This window comes from Hypanus sabinus, unplaced genomic scaffold (assembly GCF_030144855.1).
Source record: "Hypanus sabinus isolate sHypSab1 unplaced genomic scaffold, sHypSab1.hap1 scaffold_47, whole genome shotgun sequence".
Classification (NCBI taxonomy): domain Eukaryota; kingdom Metazoa; phylum Chordata; class Chondrichthyes; order Myliobatiformes; family Dasyatidae; genus Hypanus; species Hypanus sabinus.
The window spans coordinates 398705-422111 of NW_026781341.1; the positions used below are offsets into that span (position 1 = coordinate 398705).

A 23407-nucleotide genomic window follows, 5' to 3' on the forward strand; every position below is an offset into this window, starting at 1 on the left:
CCGGACGAAGTTGGTTAAACTCCTTCTTCCCCGCTCTTTTCAACGTTTTGGGTCATTTTCACCAATTTTAAAGGACTATGCCTCAGACAGCTGGGTTGTTGCAATTGTTACATACCAGCAGCAATAGATCACTAACGGAGTCTGGTTTCGATGTTAAAACAATTATCTTTATTAGTATTGTGAAGGGGGCCTGAATTACCCCTATGAACTGTGTTTTTGAAAAGAGAGAGGGAGTTGTTCAATACCGAACACCTTGTTAGAGAGAGGGAGGGAGGGAGAGAGTGAGAGTGAGAGTGAGAGTGAAGAAGAGAGAGAGAGAGAGAGAGAGAGAGAGAGAGAGAGAGAGAGAGAGAGAGAGAGAGAGAGAGAGAGAGACGGGGGGGAAGACTGCTCGGAGATGGTGTTATGGTTTCTCTGCAAGCTTGTTGACACTTTTACAAGGACACTGTCAGCTTCTGTGTTCTTACAGAGAGAGAAGGGAGGAACTGTTTGATGGACAGCTGGGGCTCAGCACGGTGAGATAAGGAGGAGGTCCGCTGATAGACCTCCAGACACATGTTTTTGGACACTGAATGAGCTTTGTTGTGTCCACAGAAAAAGGTGGGCTTTGGAGGATCGATCAGGAGCATCGATCAGTGGCTCTCGCAGTGTGAAAAGGCTGTGACCTGTGGGGAGTTATTCGTGTGTCCATCCCTCGCCTGGGTTAATAACTCCACCACAGAAGAACGGTCCCGTTTGTAGTGGTCACAGTCGGTGACTTCCAAAGGATTTCGGAGGACGAAGGGACTATCGACGGCGTCAGCTTACCTGAAGACTCAAAACTCTCCCTCTCTCTCTCTCTCCATCACTACCCGACTCAATCCCACGAACTGAACCGAACTTCACTCATCACCGTAAGACGGTATCCATTCACCCCGAGGCGTGAAGAAGCTTGGCTTTCCTATTTACACACAAACACACACACACACACACACACACACACACACACACACAATCATTGCTAACCTGTTTGATATATCTGCATTTATATTGCTGTATAGCGTAGTTACTAAGAAAGGGAATGTAGAGAGAAGGCAATTACGAAGAATTCCACACACATTCCACGCTGGGTAAACGAAATCACAGTCGCCAAAGATCTTATCCGTCGATTAGTTCCGAAATCCACTTAGAAATATCACCAGGTGACAGTGACAGGAATATCGTTTCCAAGTGGTTACCACAGAACACCCCGATTCCAGGTAAGGGACAACAAAAGTGATACCACAGGATACTCCAGCAAATCCACACATATGGATGATACGAAGTGACAGTCACACATCCGTTGTGCACTGCGTGCCGATGATGAGATCAACCGTACCTTTTGGGCATGGAAGAGATGCAGCCTATAGCAGTCACACGCTGAAGTTCCAACAGCTTGTCTCCCTCTCCCTCTCCCGCTCCCTCAGGCTGCCGCAGCTTGTGTCTGACATCACAGCCCCGCCTCACTCAGGCACTTAAAGCGACACTCACAGTAAACGAACCTGCGGTCTCGTAACACAATGCACCTCTAAAGTCTGACAGCAGACTAGCGAGTGAATCTTCGATGGTGCAGGGTCACAAACAAAAGAGTTACCAGCTTGAATCAGGGGCTCCAGAGAGAAATGGGGTCCAGAGGAGGAGGACGAATAAGACCAGCAGGATGTGGTTAAAAGTGAAAGATTAGAAGCATTTGGAAACTGGTTGATCGAAAAAAAAGGTGGTTAATTTCTGCACAACACAGGTGGAAATCAACAGATAAGGCAGAAATTTTGGAGAGGAATACATAGAAAATGTTTTCTCAGTATTTCCAGCAACTGCAGAATCTCCTATGTTTTATATCTGCATTTTACTTTGGCATTAGATACACGTTGATATTGTGTATATTGCTTATGGGAGCCGCTTTCTGCGTTAAAACAGCTGCAGATTTTTTCTATACCCAAGATAAAAAAAAATGAGGTATGGATATTGAAATGGTGCTTGCAGAAATGTTTAATGGCACCGTGATTACCCATAGGGCAATTCGTTAAGAATTTCGCCGGCGCTGAAGCGCCGATGAAATGCGCAGGCGTCAGGCTGAGGACGTCCCTGAGTTTCACTCATGCGCGCAGTGCACAGAAGGCTTTGAAAATGTCGGTTGCGTAAGAGCGATTAATTGTGTTTTTATCTTAAATACCGACTTCAGGATAATTCCTCTGAATTTCGGACACCGTGGGCAGCAACCCCGGGACAGTCCTGACCTCTTCCCTCTCTCTCAACTCCACGATCCGTACACGGGCCCCGGGGAGCTTCCGGCTGATGCGGGAATGGGAACCGATGGATCTCTCAGTCAGAGCTGAGCTCCAGCTATCTAAATGCAAGGATTAGGTACTCGGAGAAAAGGAACAAGATCTTTTACATCAGCAGTTGAGAAAATCACCTTTGTTCTACCTCCAACACAAACAAGAGAAAATCTGCAGATGCTGGAATTCCAAGCAACACACACAAAATGTCGGAGGAACTCATCATTAGTACTCTTTTCCGTAGATGCTGCCTGGCTTGCTGAGTTCCTCCAGTATTTTGTGTGTGTTGCTTCCTCTACCTCCTCTTGCTCTGGACTTTTCTACTGGTGAGAACATGTTTTGTCCCATTCTCTCTGGGTACATAATGATATCAAACACCTTTGCCCTGGGCAACAAGTAGCTTTCGCATCACAAATGTGCCAGACTCCAGTGAGACAGACTACTGCCCTTCCCTTCATATTCATTGGGATTTCATTCACTGAGTTCACCACCGTCAGTCATTGGGGACGGGTTCAGGGGGAATATGTATGTAGAACACAGAAACTAGTGATGCCTGTTTGCATTTTGGTGATGCAAAAGTTGCTGGAGAATTTGCAAGTGGGAAGAAGTGGAGTGATATTTGGAAATCTTACTTCTTAAAGTGTAATTTAGCAAGCAAACCACATATGGACAATGTGCAAAAGCATTGGTGAGAAACTCCTGCATTTCCTGTTACAGGCCTGCTACACAGGTTGTGTGAGAGTGCAGATGAACTCGGTCAAACCCAGAGGAGATCAAAGTTCCTATTGACAGTGCTTTGCTAGCCGTGAAAATGAATACCTCTCTATATAAAATTCATTGTGCACATCTTGTCACTGGGTAAAAAATACACAGTACAAGATTTATCTGCACACTGGTTATTACAAATTAGAGGGGTATTCGAGGGAAGGAGGGGAGGCCTGCAGTGTCCCTGATGCCCTCCCCTACAAGATGTGCATCCAGCTGCAACTTGTAACCCTGCACTTCAAAGAGCTGCTTGAAATGGGTGAATTCCATATCATCCAGCAGTTGGAGGGGGTGATAGATATGACATGAAGAGAGGTGAGTTACACCCAAGGTGCAGGACACAGGAAACTGGGTGAGAGTCAGGAAGGGGAATGAGGTTAAATAGGCATCGCAGAGTACTCTTGTGGCCATTTCACACAACAACAAGTGGACCACTTCAGAAGCTGTGGGGGGAATTACCTGGCAGAGGAAAGTCAAAAGACTGATAGGGGATTTGTTAGTTAGAGGAACAGAACAAGAGGGGATGAATATCCTAGTGGTAAGAGTTGCTAGTGGTAGTGAGCAGGGGAGGGGGTGATGTGGTTAAAATAAGTTGTAGGGGGAATGGGAGCCAGAATGACAGAACAGATAGTGGAGAGGGTGAATTGAATTGACTTTATTAGTTACATATTTCAAAAACATGAGGAGTAGAAATATTTACCTTACATCATCTAAATGGGCAATGTGTAATTTATAGTAATTTATAATAGATAGTCTGTACATAGGACAGTCAATATAACATTGAAATGCAATTGTATCAGCATGAATTAATCAGTCTGATGGCCTGGTGGAAGATGATGTCCCGGGGCCTGCTGCTCCTTTGGCTGTGGTACCGTTTCCTGGATGGTAGCAGCAGGAACAGCTTGTGGTTATGGTGAATTGGGCCTGTTTGTCCCTGATATTCAACGGGCCCTTTTTACACACCTGGCCATGTAAATGTACTGAATCATGGAAAGTAGATTGTGCAATGTATAATTTCCTTGTTTATATTTAGAGACATTTTTTGGTGTATAAAATGATGAGGGGTATTGAGCGTGTGAGTGGCCAGAGATTTTTTTTTCCCCCAGGGTTGAAATGGTTAATGCCACTTTTCCACACTCCCATAGATCATTTGTCCATCTCCTGAGTAAATAGAGATGGAAAAATATTTAAGATCTCCCCCATCTGCTTTGTTTCCACACGTGGATTGCCATTCCGGTCTTCCAGAGGACCAACTTTGTGCCTTGCAATCCTTTTGCTCTTGATCTATCACTAGAATCCCTGAGGATTATCCTTCACCTTTTCTGTGACAGCAACCTCATGCCATCTTTTAGCCATCCTGATTGATTTCTTATGTGTTCTCTTGCATTTCTTATACTCCATAAGAAACTGACTGCATATCCCTGTTATGCAATTCCATTTTGTGCTTTACCAGGGTCTCAATATCTCGTGCAATCCAAGTTTCCCTACAGTTTCTATCTTTACCTTTTATTCTGACATACCCGCTTACTACTTTCAAAATTTCGCTTTGAAGCCTCCCATTTACCAAGCACACCTTTGCCATAAAGCAGCCTGTCCCAGTCCACAGTTGCCAGATCCTAGTGTTGATTCCAGGTGTTGATCCATGCCCTGAACACATCCGCCTTTCCTACACTCCTCCTTGTATTGAAATATACTGGGCTCAGCATATTCACTGCACCATGCTCAACTTTTTCATTCCTGACTTTGTCTGAGGCCTGAACAACATCTGTCTCCACAATCTCTCCACTCTCTGTTCTGTTATTCAGGCTCCCATTCCCCCTGCAACTTTCGTTTAACCCTCCTTACCCCCACCTCCCTCCATGCAGATCTATCACCCTTTTGGCTTTCCTCTCCCTGATCAATAAAAAGGAGGTGCATAACAGGTACAGGCAGATAGGAACAAATGGGGTACTTATGAAATACAGGAAATTCAAGTGAACACTTATGAAAGAAATAAAGGCATGAGGTTGCCCCAGCAGACAAGGTGAAGGAGAATCCTCAGGGATTCTGCAGATATGTTAAGAGTAAAAAGATTGCAAGGGAAAAAATTAATTCTCTGGAAGATCAGAATGGTAATCCATATAAAGGGATAACATAGACTTGGGGAGATTTTTTTTGCATCCGTATTTACTCAAGAGACGAACACAGAGTCTATAGAATTGAGGCAAAGCCGCATCAACTTCATGGACCCTGTACAGATTACAGAGGTGGAGGGGTTTGCTGTCTTGAGGCAAATTAATGTGGATCAATCCCCAGGGCCTGACAAGTTGTTCACTAGGACCCTGCGGAAGACAAGTGCAGAAATTATCAGGGCCTAAGCACAGATATTGAAATCATCCTTAGTGACAGGTGAGGTACTGGAGGATTGGAGGACAGACAGTGTTGTTCTGCTGTTCAAGAAAGGCTGTAAAAATAAACTAGGAAATTATATGTTGGTGAGCGTGACATCAGAACTGGGAAAGTTATTGGAATGTTGGTGCAGGAACCAGATATATACTGTAAGTATTTGGATAGGTGTGGACTGATAAAGTATAGACAGCATCGCTCTAGCCAAACTTATCGAGTCTCTCGAGGAAGTTATCAGGTAAGTGGATGAATGCAAAGCAGCAGATGTTGTCTACATGGACTTTAGCAAGGCACTTGACAAAGTCTCATATGGGAGGTTGGTCAAGAAGTTTCAGTCACTCAGCATTCAAGATGAGACAGTAAATTAGATGAGACACTGTCCTTGAGAGAAGCCAGAGTGTGGTAGCAGATGGTTGCCTCTCTGACTGGAGGCCTGTGACTAGTGGTTGCCACAGGGATCAGTGCTGGATCTGTTGTTGTTTGTCATCTGTATCAGTAATCTGGATAATAAGATGGTTATGGATCAGCAAATTTGCGGATGAAACCGAGACTGGGGATTCAGTGGACTGCGAGAAGACTATCATGGCTTGCAGTGCGAACTGGACCAGGTGGAAATATGGCTTGAGAAATGGAAAACAGAATTCAATGCAGACAAGTGTGAGGTGTTGCATGTTGGTAGGACCTACCAAGGGAGGTCTTTCACAGTTACTGGTCGGGCACGGAGGAGTGTTGTAGAAGAAAGGGACCTGGGAATACAGGTCCTTAATTAACTGAAATTGGTATCACAGTTAGATAGAGACGGAAAAAAAGATTTCAGCCCAATGGCCTTCATGAATCAAAGTACTGACAACAATAGATGGATTTTATGTACACTTGTTGAAATCATTGGTGAGGCCTAATTTAGAGTATTGTGTGCAGTTTTGGTCACCTGCCTACAGGAAAGCTGTAAAAGAGGTTCAGAGAGTTCAGAGAAAATTCACAATAAAGTTGCTAGGTCTGTAGGACTTGGGTTATAAGGAAAGATTAAACAGGTCCAGACTTTATTCCTTGGAATGTAGAAGATTGAGGTGAGATTTGATTGTGATAGAGGGGCATAGATAGTGTTAATGCAAGCTGGCTTTCTCCACTGAGATTGGGTGGGACTACAATCAGAGGCCATGGATTAAGGGTGAAAGGTGAAATGTTAAGGGGAACATGAGGGGAAACTTCTTCACACAGACAGTCATCCGGGTGTGGAATGAGCAGCTAGCACAAGTGGTGCATGCGAGATCCATTTCAACATTTAAGAGGTTTGTGTAGAAACCTGAATGTTAAGGGTATGGGAATGGGCAATTTAAATAGTTCAGCATAAACTGGATGGCCCAAAGTACCTGTGTCTATGTTGTAATTTTCTATGACTGTGACAAGAACCTGAAATAATACAAAAATTCACTCCAAATCCTTTTTAACAGACTTAAGTTGAACCTCATTGTAACAGTGTGATACCAGATCAAACCTTGGCAACTCAAGTAATTTCAACGGAAGTATTGTCCTAAACGCATTGATGGATTTTGCAAATCTTTTTACAGGTTAAAAACAAGAAGGAATTTGTCTCCAGGAAGCAAAAACATGACACGCCAGTTTTGTTGTCTCTGTCTATATATTTAAGAAGTGGAGCAAGGGATTCAACCAACCATCCTTCCTGTTCAGACTGTGGGGAGGGATTCACTCGGTTAACTGACCAACTGGCACACCCGTCATTTTACACAGGAGAAAGGCCGTTCACCTTCTCAGACAGTGGGAATGGATTCACTCGGTCATCTCAACTGAAGGTACATTAACAAGTTCACACTGGGCAAGGCCATTCACCTGTTCTGTGGGTGACAAAGGATTCACTCAGTATTCCCACCTGTGGACACACCAGTCAGTTCACACCAGGCAGAGGCTGGTCATCTGCTGAATTTCTGGGAAAAGATTCACTCAGTCATCTGACTTAATGGCTCACCAGCGAGTTCACACCAGGGAGCGGCCATTCACCTGCTCATTCTGTGGGAAGAGATTCATTAAATCATCCCACCTGCTGAGTCATCAGCGAGTTCACACTGGGGAGAAGCCGTTCGCCTGCTCAGAATGTGGGAAGAGATTCACTGAGTTATCCAACCTACAGAATCATCAGCGAGTCCACACTGGGGAGAAGCCATTCACCTGCTCAGAATGTGGGAAGGGATTCAGTCAGTCATCCCACCTGCAGAGACACCAGCGAGTTCACACTAGGGAGAAGCCGTTCACCTGCTCAGAATGTGGGAAGAGCTTCACTCACTTATGCAACCTACAGAATCATCGGCCAGTTCACACTGGGGAGAGGCCATTCCCCTGCTCAGAATGTGGGAAGGGATTTACTCAGTCATCCAGCCTACTGAGTCATCAGCGAGTTCACACAGGGGAGAGGCCCTTCACCTGCTCAGAATGTGGGAAGGGATTCACTCAGTCATCCCATCTGAAGGTTCATCAGCGAGTTCACACTGGGGAGAAGCCGTTCACCTGCTCAGTCTGTGGAAAGGGATTCACTGATTCATCCACCCGGCAGAAACATCAGCGAGTTCACACTGGGGAGAAGTCGTTCACCTGCTCAGAATGTGGGAAGGGATTCACGGATTCATCCTGCCTACTGGTACATCATCGAGTTCACACTGGGGAGAAGCCGTTCACCTGCTCAGAATGTGGGAAGGGATTCACTCAGTCATCCCACCTGCAGAGACATCAGCGAGTTCACACTGGGGAGAAGCCCTTCACCTGCTCAGAATGTGGGAAGAGATTCACTCAATCTTCCACCCTACAGGCACACCAGCGAATTCACACTGGGGAGAAGCCGTTCACTTGCTCAGTCTGTGGGAAGGGATTCACTCAGTCGTCCCAACTACTGGCTCACCAGTCAGTTCACAATGGGGAGTGGCCATAGTTATGAATCCCTGGGTTTCGTTTGCTGTGGACTGTCATTTTAAGAGAGATCAAGAGATTAAGAAGGTGGATCAGTCTGACTTGCAGCTTGTTTACATCACTCGCAGCTTGTTTAGTTTTAACCGAGGACACAGACACTCAGAGTCAGACGGAGACGAACTAGGGAAAACTGAAGGATCGAAACAAGGGAACTAGTGGCCAAGGGTCACTGTTTGGAACTTTCCTATGCACACAAGGGTGGGTTAATTATCGATTCACCGTACATCGAATGTGTAGTTGTCACCTCGTTTGATCCATAGGAGTGGATCTGATTTGGGGTGTCCTGTGAAAACCACTGATGTGTTAACTCTTGCCTGGGTGTGGTGTGGTAATTCACTTGAAGACGAAACCCATAGTGACAAGTCACTTTCGGTGATAAATCGTATGAGAGTTTGGAACGACGACAAATAAAATCTACAGCGACTGTTCTCTCGTTTTTCCACCATGGAACCTGTGGAATTCAACATAATTGCCTTCTCTCAACATTTACCCTGGATTACAAATATCTCTCTCATCACCTATTCCATGGATGAACTGCACTTTCATACTGTACCATCCCAATACTCCAAGCCTTGTTTCCCCCGAGCTCAATAGTTTGGGAGTTTTATTTAAACACATATATACACATAACACTGTTAACTTTTGTTTATCTTGCTTTAGTTACTATATTACAAGTAGATTCTAATACAGATAGTTTTAAGATCAAAAACAGACCAGGTATAGTCTATTGCTGCTGGTTCGTTTCTAAAACGTTATGATTCGTAACAAAATTGGGGCCTGCATCCAGTATATGAACAGATTTGGGGGTGTATTCATTCATTATCAATTTCATCCCTTTTCATTTATTGGTGTGTGGAAAATCAGCAGCAATGGATGCTGATAGATGTCTGGAAGCACCAACCTCTGAGGCATTAGAGGGCGTCAGAAGGATTGAGTTGTTGAGTCTTGCTAGAAGGTTAAAACTTGCTATGTTGAAATTGACAATGAGGAGGGCACGGATGCAGAGGGTGATAGCTGAACATTATGAATTTGAGGGTGTGTTTAAAGTGGAGGAGTTGGAGGTGTTTCCTGAAAGTAAACCTAGTGAGCTTGAGCTCCAGTACAAGTGAGAAAAATTAAAGCTGGAGGCTGCGGAAAGGCAGAGGCAGTTTGAGGCTTGAGAAGCAGAAAAACAGAGAAGAGGCAGAAAAATAGAGGGAGGAAACAGAAAGACAGAGGCTGTTCGAGCTGGAAAAGATAAAGAGGTTGCAGCAAAGGAGTCCAGCGTTGGTCTCTGGTGATAAATTTGAGGCCAGTTGGGAAGTTAAATTGGTCCCTCAATTTGACGAGGCCGACATTGATAAATACTTGCAGCATTTTGAAAAGGTTGCTCAGAGTTTAAAGTGGCCAGAAGAGGTTTGGCTTATTCTCTTACAAAGTGTAATTCAGGGGAAGGCTCAGCAAGCCTATTCTGCTTTGATTGTTGATGAAGCAGCTGATTGTGACATAGTGAAACAGGCTGTGCTCAAAGCTTATGAGTTTGTCCCAGAATCATACAGGCAAAAGTTTAGAAATTTGAGGAAATCTGTGAACCAGACTTTTATGGATTTTGCTTATGAGAAGTCTGTGTGTTTTGACCGCTGGTGCACATATAAAAATGTGAATGATAATTTTAACTGCTTGAAAGAATTGGTTTTAATTGAAGAATTCTAAAGGTGCGTCCCTGATGACACAAAGACATATTTAGATGAAAAAGATGCTGCCACTTTGCAGGACTCTGCTAGATTAGCAGATGAGTTTGCTCTAACTCATAAGGTTAAGTTTATCCCGAATAACAGCTTCCAAAAGAGTAGCAGGGATCACCAGGGTAAACCAGAAATTAAAGCTGGGACTAGTGACAAGAGTAAGGATGAAGGGAAACAGTTGAAGGAGAAATACGCTGGTCTTACTTGTTACTATTGTAAGAAAGCTGGTCATGTGATGGCTGATTGTTCTGTCCTGAAGATGAAAAAGGAAAAGGAGGCAGTCCCGAATGCCTGTGATCAGTCTGTTGAAGCACCTGTAAACCCACAGGGTTCTGAACATTCTGTTTGCTTAGTTAAGGTCTGAGAGGTCTGACCAAGTTAAGAAAGTGTTCGATCATTTTATGTCAGATGGATTTTTATTAGTAAAGGAAGGGTGAACCATATTTCCAGTGAAAATTTTTCGAGATACTGCGGCTTCTCAGTCACTTATATTAGACAGCATTCTAAAGTTTGGTGATGAGACTAACACTGGTGAGGTAAATCTTATTAAAGTCATTGGGGGCGGCATGGTTTCCATGCCATTGCACAAGGTAACTTTACTGTCAGGGTTGGTTTCAGGACCTGTTGAGATCGGATTATGCTCCAGTTTACCAGTGGAAGATGTCACTTTGCTGTTAGGGAATGACCTGGCCGATGGTAAAGTTGTTCCTGCAGTGCAGTTAACAACTAACCCAACCACTGACGACCCACAGATGGATTTTAACATTTATCCTTCCTGCACAGGAACTCGAAGTATGGCTAAAATGTCTGCCGATGCGGGAGAGCTTACAGCAGAACAGAACCTAGACCCTGAGATTGAAGCTTTAAAAGAAACAGCTCTCGCAGATGATGAGATTAAGAAAGTGCCAGCAGGGTATTATTTCAAGGATGGTGTGTTAATGCGGAAGTGGAGGCCACCTGCTATGCCAGCAAGTGAGGAATGGGCAATTGTTCACCAAGTTATAGTTCCTTAAGTTTATAGGGCTGAAATTTTAACTTTGGCCCACAGTATACCCTTAGGTGGCCATTTTGGAGTGAATAAAACGGTAAACAGGATTAGGAAATAATTCTACTGGCCTAATCTGTGGAAAGATGTTACGAGCTTTTGCAGAACCTGTCACACTTGTCAAGTTGTGGGTAAACCTGATCAGGTCACCCCAGTGCCCCACTGTGGTCTATACCTGCATTTGGTGAACCCTTTTCAAAATTCATAGTGGATTGTGTTGACCCATTGCCAAAGACTAAAGCTGGCCATCAATATCTGCTAACTATTATGTGTACTGCATCCAGATTCCCAGAGGCAATACCTCACAGAAATGTTAAAGCTAAAACTGTGGCGAAGGCTCTTACCAAGTTTTCTACATTTTCTGCTTTGCCTGAAGAAATCCAGTCTGATCAAGGACGTGATTTTACATCTGGATTATTCCAGCAGGTAGTTTATGAACTGGGAGCTGAACAATCTGCTTCATCTGCATACCATCCAGAATCACAAGGGGCTTTAGAAAAATTTCATTCTACCCTCAAAACAATGATTATGACATTAAAATGTTGAAAATGGAAAAGACTGGGATGAAGGTATACATTTGTTTTTGTTTGCAGTAAGAGAGTCTGTACAGAGATCACTGGGCTTTAGTCCATTTGAACTTGTATTTGGTCAGAGAGTGAGGGGACCTTTGACCTTGTTAAAGGAACAGTGGATTGATGGGGATGTACATGTTAACTTGTTAGACTATGTTTAGAAGTTCAGAAATAAACTACATCAAGCCTGTAGTCTATTGAGACAAAACCTAAAGATTTCTCAAAACAAAATGAAGTGTTGGTTTGATAAGCGGGCTTGCAAAAGAAAATAAGGTGCTTGCCTTATCTCCAATGTTGACAAATCCACTTCTGGCGAAATTCAACAGACTGTATGAAATAGTCTCTCAAATTAATGATGTGAATTATGTTATTAAAACGCCCGACTGACATAAACTAACACAGGTGGTACAGATAAATATGATAAAGCCTAATTTTGACAAGCAGGCACCGTCTGTGAGTGTTGTTGTCAAAACATATGAATCTGGTAACCCTGAGAATGAAACAATTGACTCATCTGAGACTTTTCACAAGCCAAACATGGTCCCAGTTAGGGAAATGAACTCGGTTGTTCTGGAAAACATTGATAACAAGTTGGCTTATCTGCAGCCAAAGCAACAGCAACAGCTGAAAGAATTAATTCTGAAGTTTAAGGATTTATTTCCCGATGTTCCCAAGCAAACCGCGGTTGCAGTACATGACGTAGATATTGGTCAAGCCAAACCGATTAAACAACACCCATATTGCATGAACGTAAAAAAATGTAAATTGGCTGAGCAAGTGTTGTAAGTGGGGAAACAGATTCGATACGTCTCAGAAGCAAGGACTTTGGACAGAAAGTGATTTTATTTACAGAAGGCAAACGTGGGAAAACGGCAACAGAAGCAACACGCACAATTTACAGCAGTCGTGGAGAAAGTCGGTTCGGCAATGAAACACACACGGACAATTACTAACGAACGTGGGAAAATCGCCTGGGAACAAAGTGCACGCGCATAACACCCGCACACACACGCAAACACACAAAGGAAAATTCTATACGATATCCGCCAGCCCTTGACCCTGTGCAGGCACAGCTCTGTGTTATTAAAGAGAGTAATCAACGCTCCCAGCCCTATTCAATGCACAGCTCACTAACAATTTCTCCAGCGCCGTTCCACGGTTCTCAGCCTGGAGTGAAGCAGGGTGTCTCTCGGAGATGGCAAAGGGAAAGCACACGCGGCACCCTTTATAGTGCACAGGGATGGAGGGTCCAGCCCAGGTAATCTATAGAGGGGCCAAAGGCTCCGTGTAAGCAGAGTTAAGTTGATTACAAAGGCCGATTGCTCGAGGCCAAGTACAAGGCTAATTAAAGGGGCCAATGGTGAGGTGTGTATTTGGCAGGTGGTGTGCCTTGACCAGGTAGTGGGTAGGTTTGTCACGTGACAGTCACGACCCCTCCAATACAGTCTACCCCTCGGATCCACGCCACTCGCCAAGCATTACATGTAACAGAGTGAGAAGGAAAGTGCTATATCTTAATGGAAGTCTTACACTTAACTATTTCTAAGGTTAACGCTGTATGTGACTGTACAGAACTAGAGAAAGACAGACGTGCACTGAATAACATACTCACAGCGATGATAACGAGAGGTAAAACGTAGAGAGAAGGCAATCACGCCGAATTCCACGGTGGTAATTAATAAATATCAGTGGTGGAAAGTCCTCCGTCGAGCCGTTCCAAAGCCACACACGAATTACCACCAGAGTGATCTGTCACAGGGATGCCGCCTTCAAGGGGTTACCACATCACACACCCAGGCAGGGGGTAACTTCGAGTGGCCCCACAGGACATTCCCAGATCTACTCCTTTGGACTATACGGAGTTACAGCCACACATCCGATGTGCACCGGATCGATGATCACCGCACCCTTGTGGGTGTAGCAGAGTTCCAAATCCCCAGCCTCGACAAACTGGAACTGCTGCCTTTTCCAGGTTCGCTCCTCTCTCTCTGTCTCTTCTTCCGACTCCTGACCGTGACTGTCTGTGTCCTTGTTTTAAAGGTAAACAACATCATAGTCCTGCCTCACTGAAGCGCTCTGTTAAAGTGACAGTCCACAATGAACGAAACCTGCGGGTCCGTAACAGTGCATTGATGGGCGAGGAGGGGTCAAACCTTGATTGGCAGGTGACGTGCCTTCCGACCGGGTAGTGGGCAGTGATGTCACGTGACAGTCACGACCCCTCCGATACACTGGGTTAGGCAATGTTCTCTCAAACCGTTCAGTCGCTGTGTACTCCCGACATAAAAACAATTAACCCTGTCTTTCTCTCCAGGCGACCAAGAACGCTCGGAGTCGGCTTTCCTCCAGCAGCTGGTTCTCACAGCGCCAGTGTCTGGATCCCAGCTCAGAGTAGAAGAAGAAGAATGTCCTTAACTCCTGGTGGAGTCATCGGGCGCCGTCATGACAAGCCTTTGCACCGATCTTTCTGGTGATTGCTCATGGCGTTTCTGTGGCATTCTCCAGTTTTATTTTTACGAGGTCGAGTTGCCAGCTCGACGCTCAACCCAGCACGGATGGAAAGCGTGCAAGGGAGCCGGCTGGACTTGAACTCGGGACCCTTCGCTCCGGAGTCCGGCGCTGATGCCACGACGCCACCAGTCGGCCCCGCCTCAGTGCCGAGGGGCAAATTCCATCCACACAAGGTGATGGTTCGAGGACGGCATTTGCCACATGCAGGTTGCCATCGCGGGGGAGCTGTATGCTTGAGAGACATAGAGGCGATCTATTCGGGAATCTCTCCCTCTAGACCTTCTCGAGAAGGCTCCAGAGTCAGGATGTAGATCCCGCCAGGCGTCCACCAAGTCAAAGGAGCCGACTAACTCCTTTAGCTTCTTTCCCGATGCTGTGTCGCGCTGGAGACTGCAGAGGTTCCCCACCTCGAAGGTACATTTGAAGTCCCCAACCCCAGGATCCATGGAGCTCAGTAGAGTGGACAGCTGACGGAATAGGGAATAGGCGCGTCTGCATCAGCCCGCCCCTCAGGGCATACACGTTGATGAAATGCAGAGGTACACCATCCAGGCGCACAGCCAGATGGGGCAGGCGGCCGGGCTCGACATCCTGAGCTTTTACCATTTCCGGCTGGAAGGTCGAGGCCAATAGGATCGTCACCCCGCTAGAGTTGGAGCTGAGGAGGCTCATGTAGACCCCTCCTTGCCGCTGCAGGAGCCAAGCGGACTCGTCCCCCGCGGTGGTATGGGTTCCCTACAGGAACCTCACCGTATATCACCCATCCCAAAGGACTGAGAGATTCTTTTATCTGCCGAGAGAACCCCTGCTACCATTAAAATTTAGACCAGCTACAGTGAGCTTCATGTAAGGAGTTTACTAGGACTCAGCACCTGCACCCTTCCCGGTGAGAGCGGAGGCGCCCTCAACCACACTAGCCCGAGAAAAAAAAACAAGAATTCTCTTTGCTTTCCGGGCCCCAGTGGTGCCAACGCCACTCACCTGTGACCCACCGTCTCCCGAAGGAGCGAGGCTGATTCCCACTCTGATGTCCCTCACCAGGTCATCCGGAAAGGATTTCAGCTGCCGCCTGACATTCCCAGACACAACATTCCTCTTCCCCTTCACCTTCCGTCTAAGGATGACTCGCAGGGACTTCATCAGCCTCGGCGTGCCAGACCAGCGAAGCGAGGCCAGCTTAGGCCGATGCTTTGCACCCTCAGAGGTGAGAATGAACTCTCTCATTTCCTCCACAGGTATCAATGGGGATTTCTCTGGAGGGGTGAGGATGTCCTTTGTCTCACTCCACCGCCTCACTACAGATAGATTCCCCCCGTCTTCATCCCCGTGTGTTCGAACAGACGGCTGCACTTAAAACCCACACTGCGCAGCGGGTACCTCCCTCATACCTTTCCGCTGCACCGTCGCATCAGTCTTATCCACAGTTACGACAATGGAGGGATCATCCCCAGGGTCTCCTCTCCGCTCTTACTGTTTGATGCACTTGCCCCCAGGGAATCGCTTACTACTAAGTCCTGGGTGGAGGGCTTCAGGGCTGTCGCGATTGTGCAAACAGGGCTAGCACTAACTTTCTACACAATCACACCACCTACCACAGGACTAGTGGCTACATCTGGAGATTCAGGGTTAGACACAAACTCTACCCGGATTCCCACCCTTTCCTGGGAAATCCCCGTATCTACATTCCCTACCCTCTTGGGGGAAGATACCCTTCTCTTCTGAGGCGCACACAGGTGCCGGATTCACCAATGGCGCGGTACACTCCGCTTCCAACTGCGCACTTTCCCGAGCCTCCCGCTCCACTTCAGGGCAAATAGGCGGGAGCTCTGCGGTCTCGGGGGCCGACTTCTTAGTGTGTTTGGAATTCTTCTTTGCTTTCTTTCTCAGCACAAGCTCCTCCCCGTCCGTCGCCTGAACCTCCTTGTACGTAGCCTCAAGATCTCCCACCTGAACCACGGGGCAGGAGCAGGGACTGAAACAGACGTAGGAATAGGAGCAGGAAGCAGCAGTCGGCTCAGGTGCAGGCACAGGAATAGGATCGGGGCAGAGGTAGTTGGAGCATTAGTGCCCGAAGTGGACATCCTAGGGTTTCGGGTGTTAGGACAGTCCCTCCGAAAGTGCCCCACCTGAACCACGGGGCAGGGGCAGGGACTGAAACAGACGTAGGAATAGGAGCAGGAAGCAGGAGTCGGGTCAGGTGCAGGCACAGGAATAGGATCGGGGCAGAGGTAGCTGGGGCTCTGGTGCCCCAAGTGGACACCCTAAGGTTTCGGGTGTTAGGACAGTCCCTCCGAAAGTGCCCCATCTGACCCACGGGGCAGGAGCAGGGACTGAAACAGACGTAGGAACAGGGACAGGGTTAGAGACAGGGTCAGGGGCAGGAGCAGGGGCCGGCACAGGTGTAGGAACAGGGATGGGATCAGGGGCAGAGTTAGCTGGGGCACTGGTTCCCGAAGTGGACTCCTTGGGTTTTCGAGTGCTAGGACAGTCCCTCCGAAAGTGCCCCACCACCCCGCACACATGGTACCGTGGGCGCTCAGAGTTCTAATACACCTGATAGTCGACCCCCTCGGGCCGGACAATAAACCGGCCCTCAACGTCGTCCTCCATTTCCAGCTGCATGAACACCTGACGCCGGAAAGAGATTACGTTACGGTGGGTGTGTCTCTTAAATTTGAGTCTGATGTCAGTTATATCTGACCGTACTTGTCCCAAGCTGTCTAGTGCGGGAAGTAGGACCTCGTTGGGGATTAAACGCTTAACGTGTCCGAAGACAATTCGCTGCGTGGAAATGTCACCAGCTCCATCTTTAAAAGGATGTTTTCCACCGTGATCCCCCCAACTAAGATCCCGGTGTACTAACTCATCATTATCTAGATAAAACACTTCCTCCCCGAACTCATTCTCTGTGGCCAAAATACCACCTTTCCCAAACAAGTCCTCCATAGCCGCCACATATTTTTTGCAGTGCGGTTTCAATGTATTCAATGTATTCAAAATACATTGCACTCGCGTTCTCCTTTCACCGACCAAAACAAGGCGTTGTCCGAGGCTGGAGATGCAGCCGTCTTTATCCAACTCCCCGAAGGCCTGCAACTCCGTGGAGAACGGCCCGGCATGCTGACACTATGTCCAAATCTAGAGATATACGGATGTGTCGGTTATAAGTCCTGGAGTGAGTGGAGTGACTGGCCGGAAAAGTTTGTACTCGACGGTACCTTGCTGGCTCGGCGCCAGAAATTCCAACGCCAGGAAAGGCTCCGTCGGTCCTGCAGAACTTCCAGGCCGTGAGAGGTCGAGACTTCTCAACAGATGTTCCGGCTCCTATGCCGAACGAGAATCCCGACAATAAAAGAGGAGGGACGTTGTCCCGATGTCAGTGGGAGAACAATGGCGTTTTTCTCCGTTGTTTGGAGCAAACCGGTCTCCAGGCGAGTCGCCAGCAACTGCAGCTGGGAGACAGGCATTTAGCAACCGTCAACGAACCCAGTCCAAACTGGAAGAAAAACTCCAAGCGAAGCTTCCACGCTAAAACAGCCGCTCACTTATATGTTCAAGAGACAATTCGAAACATCTCCAAAGTTTCTCACGAACCTATACAGCAGATTTTCCCCGATTTCTCCCAGCTCATTCAGAACAGCTCCGCGTTGTGTCTGACACCGGGAGTGTGTGATGGGACGGTGTGGAGGGAGTTTCACGTTGTGTCTGACACCGGGAGTGTGTGATGGGACGGTGTGGAGGGAGATTCACTCTGTGTCTGACCCCGGGAGTGTGTGATGGGACGGTGTGGAGGGAGATACACTCTGTGTCTGACCCCGGGAGTGTGTGATGGGACGGTGTGGAGGGAGATTCACGTTGTGTCTGACACCGGGAGTGTGTGATGGGACGGTGTGGAGGGAGATTCACTCTGTGTCTGACCCTGAGAGTGTGTGATGGGACGGTGTGGAGGGAGATTCACGTTGTGTCTGACACCGGGAGTGTGAGATGGGACGGTGTGGAGGGAGATTCACTCTGTGTCTGACCCTGAGAGTGTGTGATGGGACGGTGTGGAGGGAGATTCACTCTGTGTCTGACCCCGGGAGTGTGTGATGGGACGGTGTGGAGGGAGATTCACTCTGTGTCTGACCCCGGGAGTGTGTGATGGGACGGTGTGGAGGGAGATTCACTCTGTGTCTGACCCTGAGAGTGTGTGATGGGACGGTGTGGAGGGAGATTCACTCAGTGTCTAACCCCGGGAGTGTGTGATGCGACGGTGTGGAGGGAGATTCACACTGTGTCTGTCCCCGGGAGTGTGAGATGGGACGTTGTGGAGGGAGATTCACTCTGTGTCTGACCCCGGGAGTGTGTGATGGGACGGTGTGGAGGGAGATTCACCCTGTGTCTGACCCTGGGAGTCTGTGATGGTACGGTTTGGAGGGAGATTCACTCGGTGTCTGACCCTGGGAGTGTGTGATGGGACGGTGTGGAAGGAGATTCACTCTGTGTCTGACCCCGGGAGTGTGTGATGGGACGGTGTGGAGGGAGCTTCACTCTGTGTCTGACACCGGGAGTGTGAGATGGGACTGTGTGGAGGGAGATTCACTCTGTGTCTGACCCCGGGAGTGTGAGATGGGACGGTGTGGAGGGAGATTCACGCTGTGTCTGACCGTAAGAGTGTGTGATAGGACGGTGTGGTGGGAGATTCACTCTGTGTCTGTCCCTGGGAGTGTGTGATGGGACGGTGTGGAAGGAGATTCACTCTGTGTCTGACCCCGGGAGTGTGTGATGGGACGGTGTGGAGGGAGATTCACTCTGTGTCTGACCCCGGGAGTGTGTGATGGGACGGTGTGGAGGGAGATTCACTCTGTGTCTGACCCCGGGAGTGTGTGATGGGACGGTGTGGAGGGAGATTCACTCTGTGTCTGACCCCGGGAGTGTGTGATGGGACGGTGTGGAGGGAGCCTCACTCTGTGTCTGACACAGGAATTGTGCGATGGGACAGTCTGGAGGGAGATTTTCTCAATGTCTGACCTGCGATTGTGTTATTATACAGTGCGGAGGGAATTCTCTCAGTGTCTGACCCCGGTAGTGGGTGATTTCATGGTGAGGACAGAGTTTCTCTCAATGTCTGACCCTGTGAGTGTGTAATGGGACGAGGTGTAGGTAGGTTCACTCTGTGTCTGTCACCGGTAGTGTGTGATGCGATGGTGCAGAGAGAACGGCTCTGTCTTAGAACCCTGGAATGTGTGATGGGATGGTGGAGAGGGAGATTTACTGTGTTTCTGACCCCCACGTGTATGTAATGGGACGATATAAAAGGAGCTTCACTCAATGTCTGACCCTGGAGGGTTCTGATGGAACGATGTGGAGTAAACCACACTCTCTGTCTGACACAGAGATTGTGTGATGGTACGATGCGGAGGGAGCTTCACTCTGCGTCTGACCCAGAGACTGTGTGATGCGATATTGCAGAGGGATCTTCACTGTTTATCTGTTCCGTGGAGAGCGTGATGGGGCCCTGCGGAGGGGCATACACTCTGTGTCTGGCCCTCTGCTATTTCTGACCGTTCAGGACGCAAGTCTGATAGTACACTGTATATGAGCTTCCAGTCTCTTGTCGATTTTGTCTGCAAAGACAGGAGAGTGCTCAGGAAGGTTGGGGTCCGGAATGTGGGCGTATCTCGGGTGCGAGGAAGCGGTGGTCAGCCTTGATGGGGATGGGGTCTGAAGAGATCCTGGGGACTGGACAATCTCAGCCTGGAACTGAGGCGCAGCTGTACCACTTCATTGTGTGTGTGTGTGTGTATGTGTGTGTGTGTGCGGGGGGGGGGGTGGTTCCCTGTGTGCGTCTGTGTGTGTGGTTCCCTGTGCTACAGCTCCAAGGTGAACGCAATGAGACTCTCGTTTGTAATCTGTTTCAACTCAAGAACTCTTTTGGTATATCTCACACTGCAGAGACGTGTTTTCTCCCCATGTCTGACCCCAGGAGTGTGTGATGGGACGGTGTTGAGGTAGCTTCACTCTGTGTCCGTCCCCAGGAGTGTGTGATGGACGGTGTGGAAGGAGCTTCACTCTGAGTCTGACCACAGGAGTGTGTGATGGGACGGTGTGGAGGGAGCTTCACTCTGTGTCTGTCTCCGGGTGTGTGTGATGGGATGATGTTGAGGGAGATTCACTCTGTGTCTGACCCCGGGAATGTGTGATGGGACGATGCGGTTGGAGCTTCATCCTGTGCTGAATGCCGGTATTCCATCCCGCATCCCATTCGTACTTGGGACCTCAGTGAAATCACGTTTGACATTACAGTAGATGTTAACTGTCTGTGGGCGCCTACTCTCTGAGACGCTGCTGTACCAGTGTGAGGAGCTCAGAACCATTATTGCAGTTCACCGAGTGCGGGGGCAGCAGTAACCCCAGGTCACTGTTTCTCCTCTAGTGAGATTCAGGTCCGACAGCAACGCAGGAAGTTACAGCGGTTTATTGATTTCATCATGACAAATGCAAATTAAGGAATGTGTGAACTGGATAGGACGCGGAATCACGTCACTGCGGCACCGCCTCTGAGATCACAGAGAGCTCGGCAGAAGCTAGGATCTGTTAGAACAGTTAGAAATTAAACGTGTATTGCAGGAAATCGGCCAACATGTCCTCATCCAGCGAGCAGGGATGTTCACACATTCAGATCTTCACAACTCCACTCTCAGTCCTGGTCTGGGTTCCTGCAGGGATCTCAGTTCCCTCTCTCCTGTTGGACTGAACCGATTCCAGTGCAACCTGAAACAGATGGGAGAATAAGGATGAAATAAACTGATTACACAACAGTGTCAGTAATAGGGGACCGGGTTAATGTTTCAACAGCACTCACAGATAAATATCACCAGAAAACCCACGGATCCGCTGATAATTCATCACATTGAACATTAACACAAACACTCACCAGATCCGCTCCAGACTCGGGAGGGTCAGTATGAGGCGGCGGAGAGCGGGGACACATCGGTCTGTCAGTGAGTTTAATCCCAGGTCCAGCTCCGTCAGTGATGGGTTTGTAATGAGAGCAGAGGCGAGATCCTCGGCGCCAGAATCCCTGAGACCGACATTGTACAGCCTGGAGATGAGAGAGAGTGAGGGTGAAGGACACAGAGGGACAGGAGATGGTACAAATCCCCAGTGTTTATCAGTAACGCAATTACTGATCACATTAATGTTCAGTGTCAGACACCCAGTGACTGTCAACACAATCTCCCACAGTCTGGTACTTACCCCAGTTTCTGTATTTTACACTCCGGGTTCCTCAGAGCCACAGACACCAGTTTCACTCCTGAATCTCCCAGTTTATTTCGATCCATGTTCAGATCCATCAGTGATCGGTTTGTTCCGAGAGCGGAGGCAAGATTCTCGGCGCCAGAAACTGTGAGATCGACATTGTCCAACCTGGAGATGAGAGAAGGTGAAGGACACTGAGAGAGGAGGTAGTACAAATTCCCAGAGTTTACCTGTATCTCAATTACTGATCACATTAATGTTCAATGTCAGACATCCAGTGACTGTAAACACAATCTCCCACAGACTGATACTTAACCCAGCTTCTGTATTTTACACTCCGGATTCCTCAGAGCCGCAGAAACCAGTTTCACTCCTGAATCTCCCAGTTCATTCCCCGCAAGTCTAAACACAAACAGACAGATTGCTGAACAAATTGATGAATTGATGAGGGTCTGAGGGAATTACTCTCAATCAGGTATTTCAGGAACCACTATACCCTTTAGTAAATCACTGATCGGTGTTCCCATGACTGTCAACGTCCCTCTCTGCCCAGCTCCAGGGTATTCACCGAATATCAGTAATTTAATCTGTTGGTGTGACCCTGTAAAATACACATACTCTCTCATTTCTGACAGTCAGAAAAGTGTTATTGGCCTGAGAGCATCAGAAGGGGCAGGGATGAATGATGGAAGAAAGTCCCACAGTGAGGAAAATTTATGATTGGGAGACTGTCGATGGGAATGGTGGAAGAGCCCGCACCTGAGGAAAACCCGATGGGAAGAGAGATCCCACAGGAGGAAGGAGGATGGGAAAATTTAACCCTACAAGACGAGAGGATGCAGAAAAAGACGGCACGGAAGAGGTGGGTTTGAACTGAGACCCACAGTCGGGAGAGGAGATGTGCCCATGTGGTCTGGGTATCTTGTAGTGAGCACAGTCACACAGGTGGACTGATGGTGATAGTCACACAAGCGGACGGGCAGGGGAGGACAATCTCACAATGGCATTTCTTTCCTTCTCACTGGGACAGTCTGCTGACGGTCTCTTGTCCCTCACCGGGAAGGGGGTGTGAAGCTCTGACCCACCTGATGCAGTCAGTGTCGGTCTGGGTGTCAGTAATAGTGAGAAGGAATATTGCCAATGGACGTGTCACAGGCTGAGAAAAACACGACCATTCCTGTGATTTATTATCATTAAACCAAAAGCCGGTGTTCTCTGAACTGACAAAGTCTCTAACAAGGAATCACAGAAACCTCCTGTACTTGGGGAATTAGTGGCCAGTCACCAGGGCGGTCGTCACAATTCTTCAGAACCACATATACTATAGTTTTAACCAAATCCCTTTACATTGAAACAACACAATAGAACAGTTTCACAGTTCAAAGTGAGAAATACATCAAGTTACCTCAACTCCTGGCACTTGTGCAGCCCGGGTCCCAGCCGCTGGATTCCTTCACTCTGAATGAAGCAGTACTCCAGGTCGAGGTGTTTTATTGTATCACGGAGTCCGATGACATGTGACAGGACCACACAGTCAATCGGGGTCAGTGTCATTCCACTGAATGAAAGTGTTTCCATAGATTCCAGTGCGGCCTGAGCCAGTCCACGATTCTGAGACTCAAACAGATAGTGTAATGTGTTACCAGCTTCACACCCCGTCTTTCCACTCTGACGTTTAACCTCCTCCATCACCCAGTCAATCACCCGGCAGGTTGTTTGATGAGGAAATGGACCCAGAAACTCTTCCAGGCCCCGAGCTGACATTGGAGACGAGAGACCAGCAACAAAATGGAGAAATACCTCAAATCGCCCATCTGTCGTGTTGTGGGCTTCATTGAGAATCTCAGGATATCCCCGGGATGTGGATTCAGGGATTAGACAATAGACAAT

General features: G+C 47.8%; 1 protein-coding gene across 2 annotated transcripts; it reads left to right on the plus strand.

Annotated features, from left to right (window-relative positions):
• Positions 1 to 2120: 2120 nt before the first annotated feature.
• LOC132389078 (zinc finger protein 239-like) lies at positions 2121 to 10731 on the plus strand. 2 transcript variants are annotated; one of them, XM_059961492.1, is made up of 2 exons: positions 2121 to 2147; positions 7016 to 10731. In XM_059961492.1, the coding sequence occupies exon 2, from the start codon at positions 7423 to 7425 to the stop codon at positions 8383 to 8385; it is 963 nt and encodes a 320-aa protein (XP_059817475.1). In that variant the 5' UTR covers positions 2121 to 2147; positions 7016 to 7422; the 3' UTR covers positions 8386 to 10731. The 2 variants fall into 2 exon arrangements, with proteins under 2 accessions (XP_059817475.1, XP_059817474.1); XM_059961491.1 differs by lacking the exon at positions 2121 to 2147 and adding an exon at positions 2605 to 2623.
• Positions 10732 to 23407: the final 12676 nt, after the last annotated feature.

Excerpts from the sequence above, each read along its gene's own strand:
- LOC132389078 (XM_059961492.1), top strand. The coding sequence starts at position 7,423 with ATGGCTCACCAGCGAGTTCACACCAGGGAGCGGCCATTCACCTGCTCA.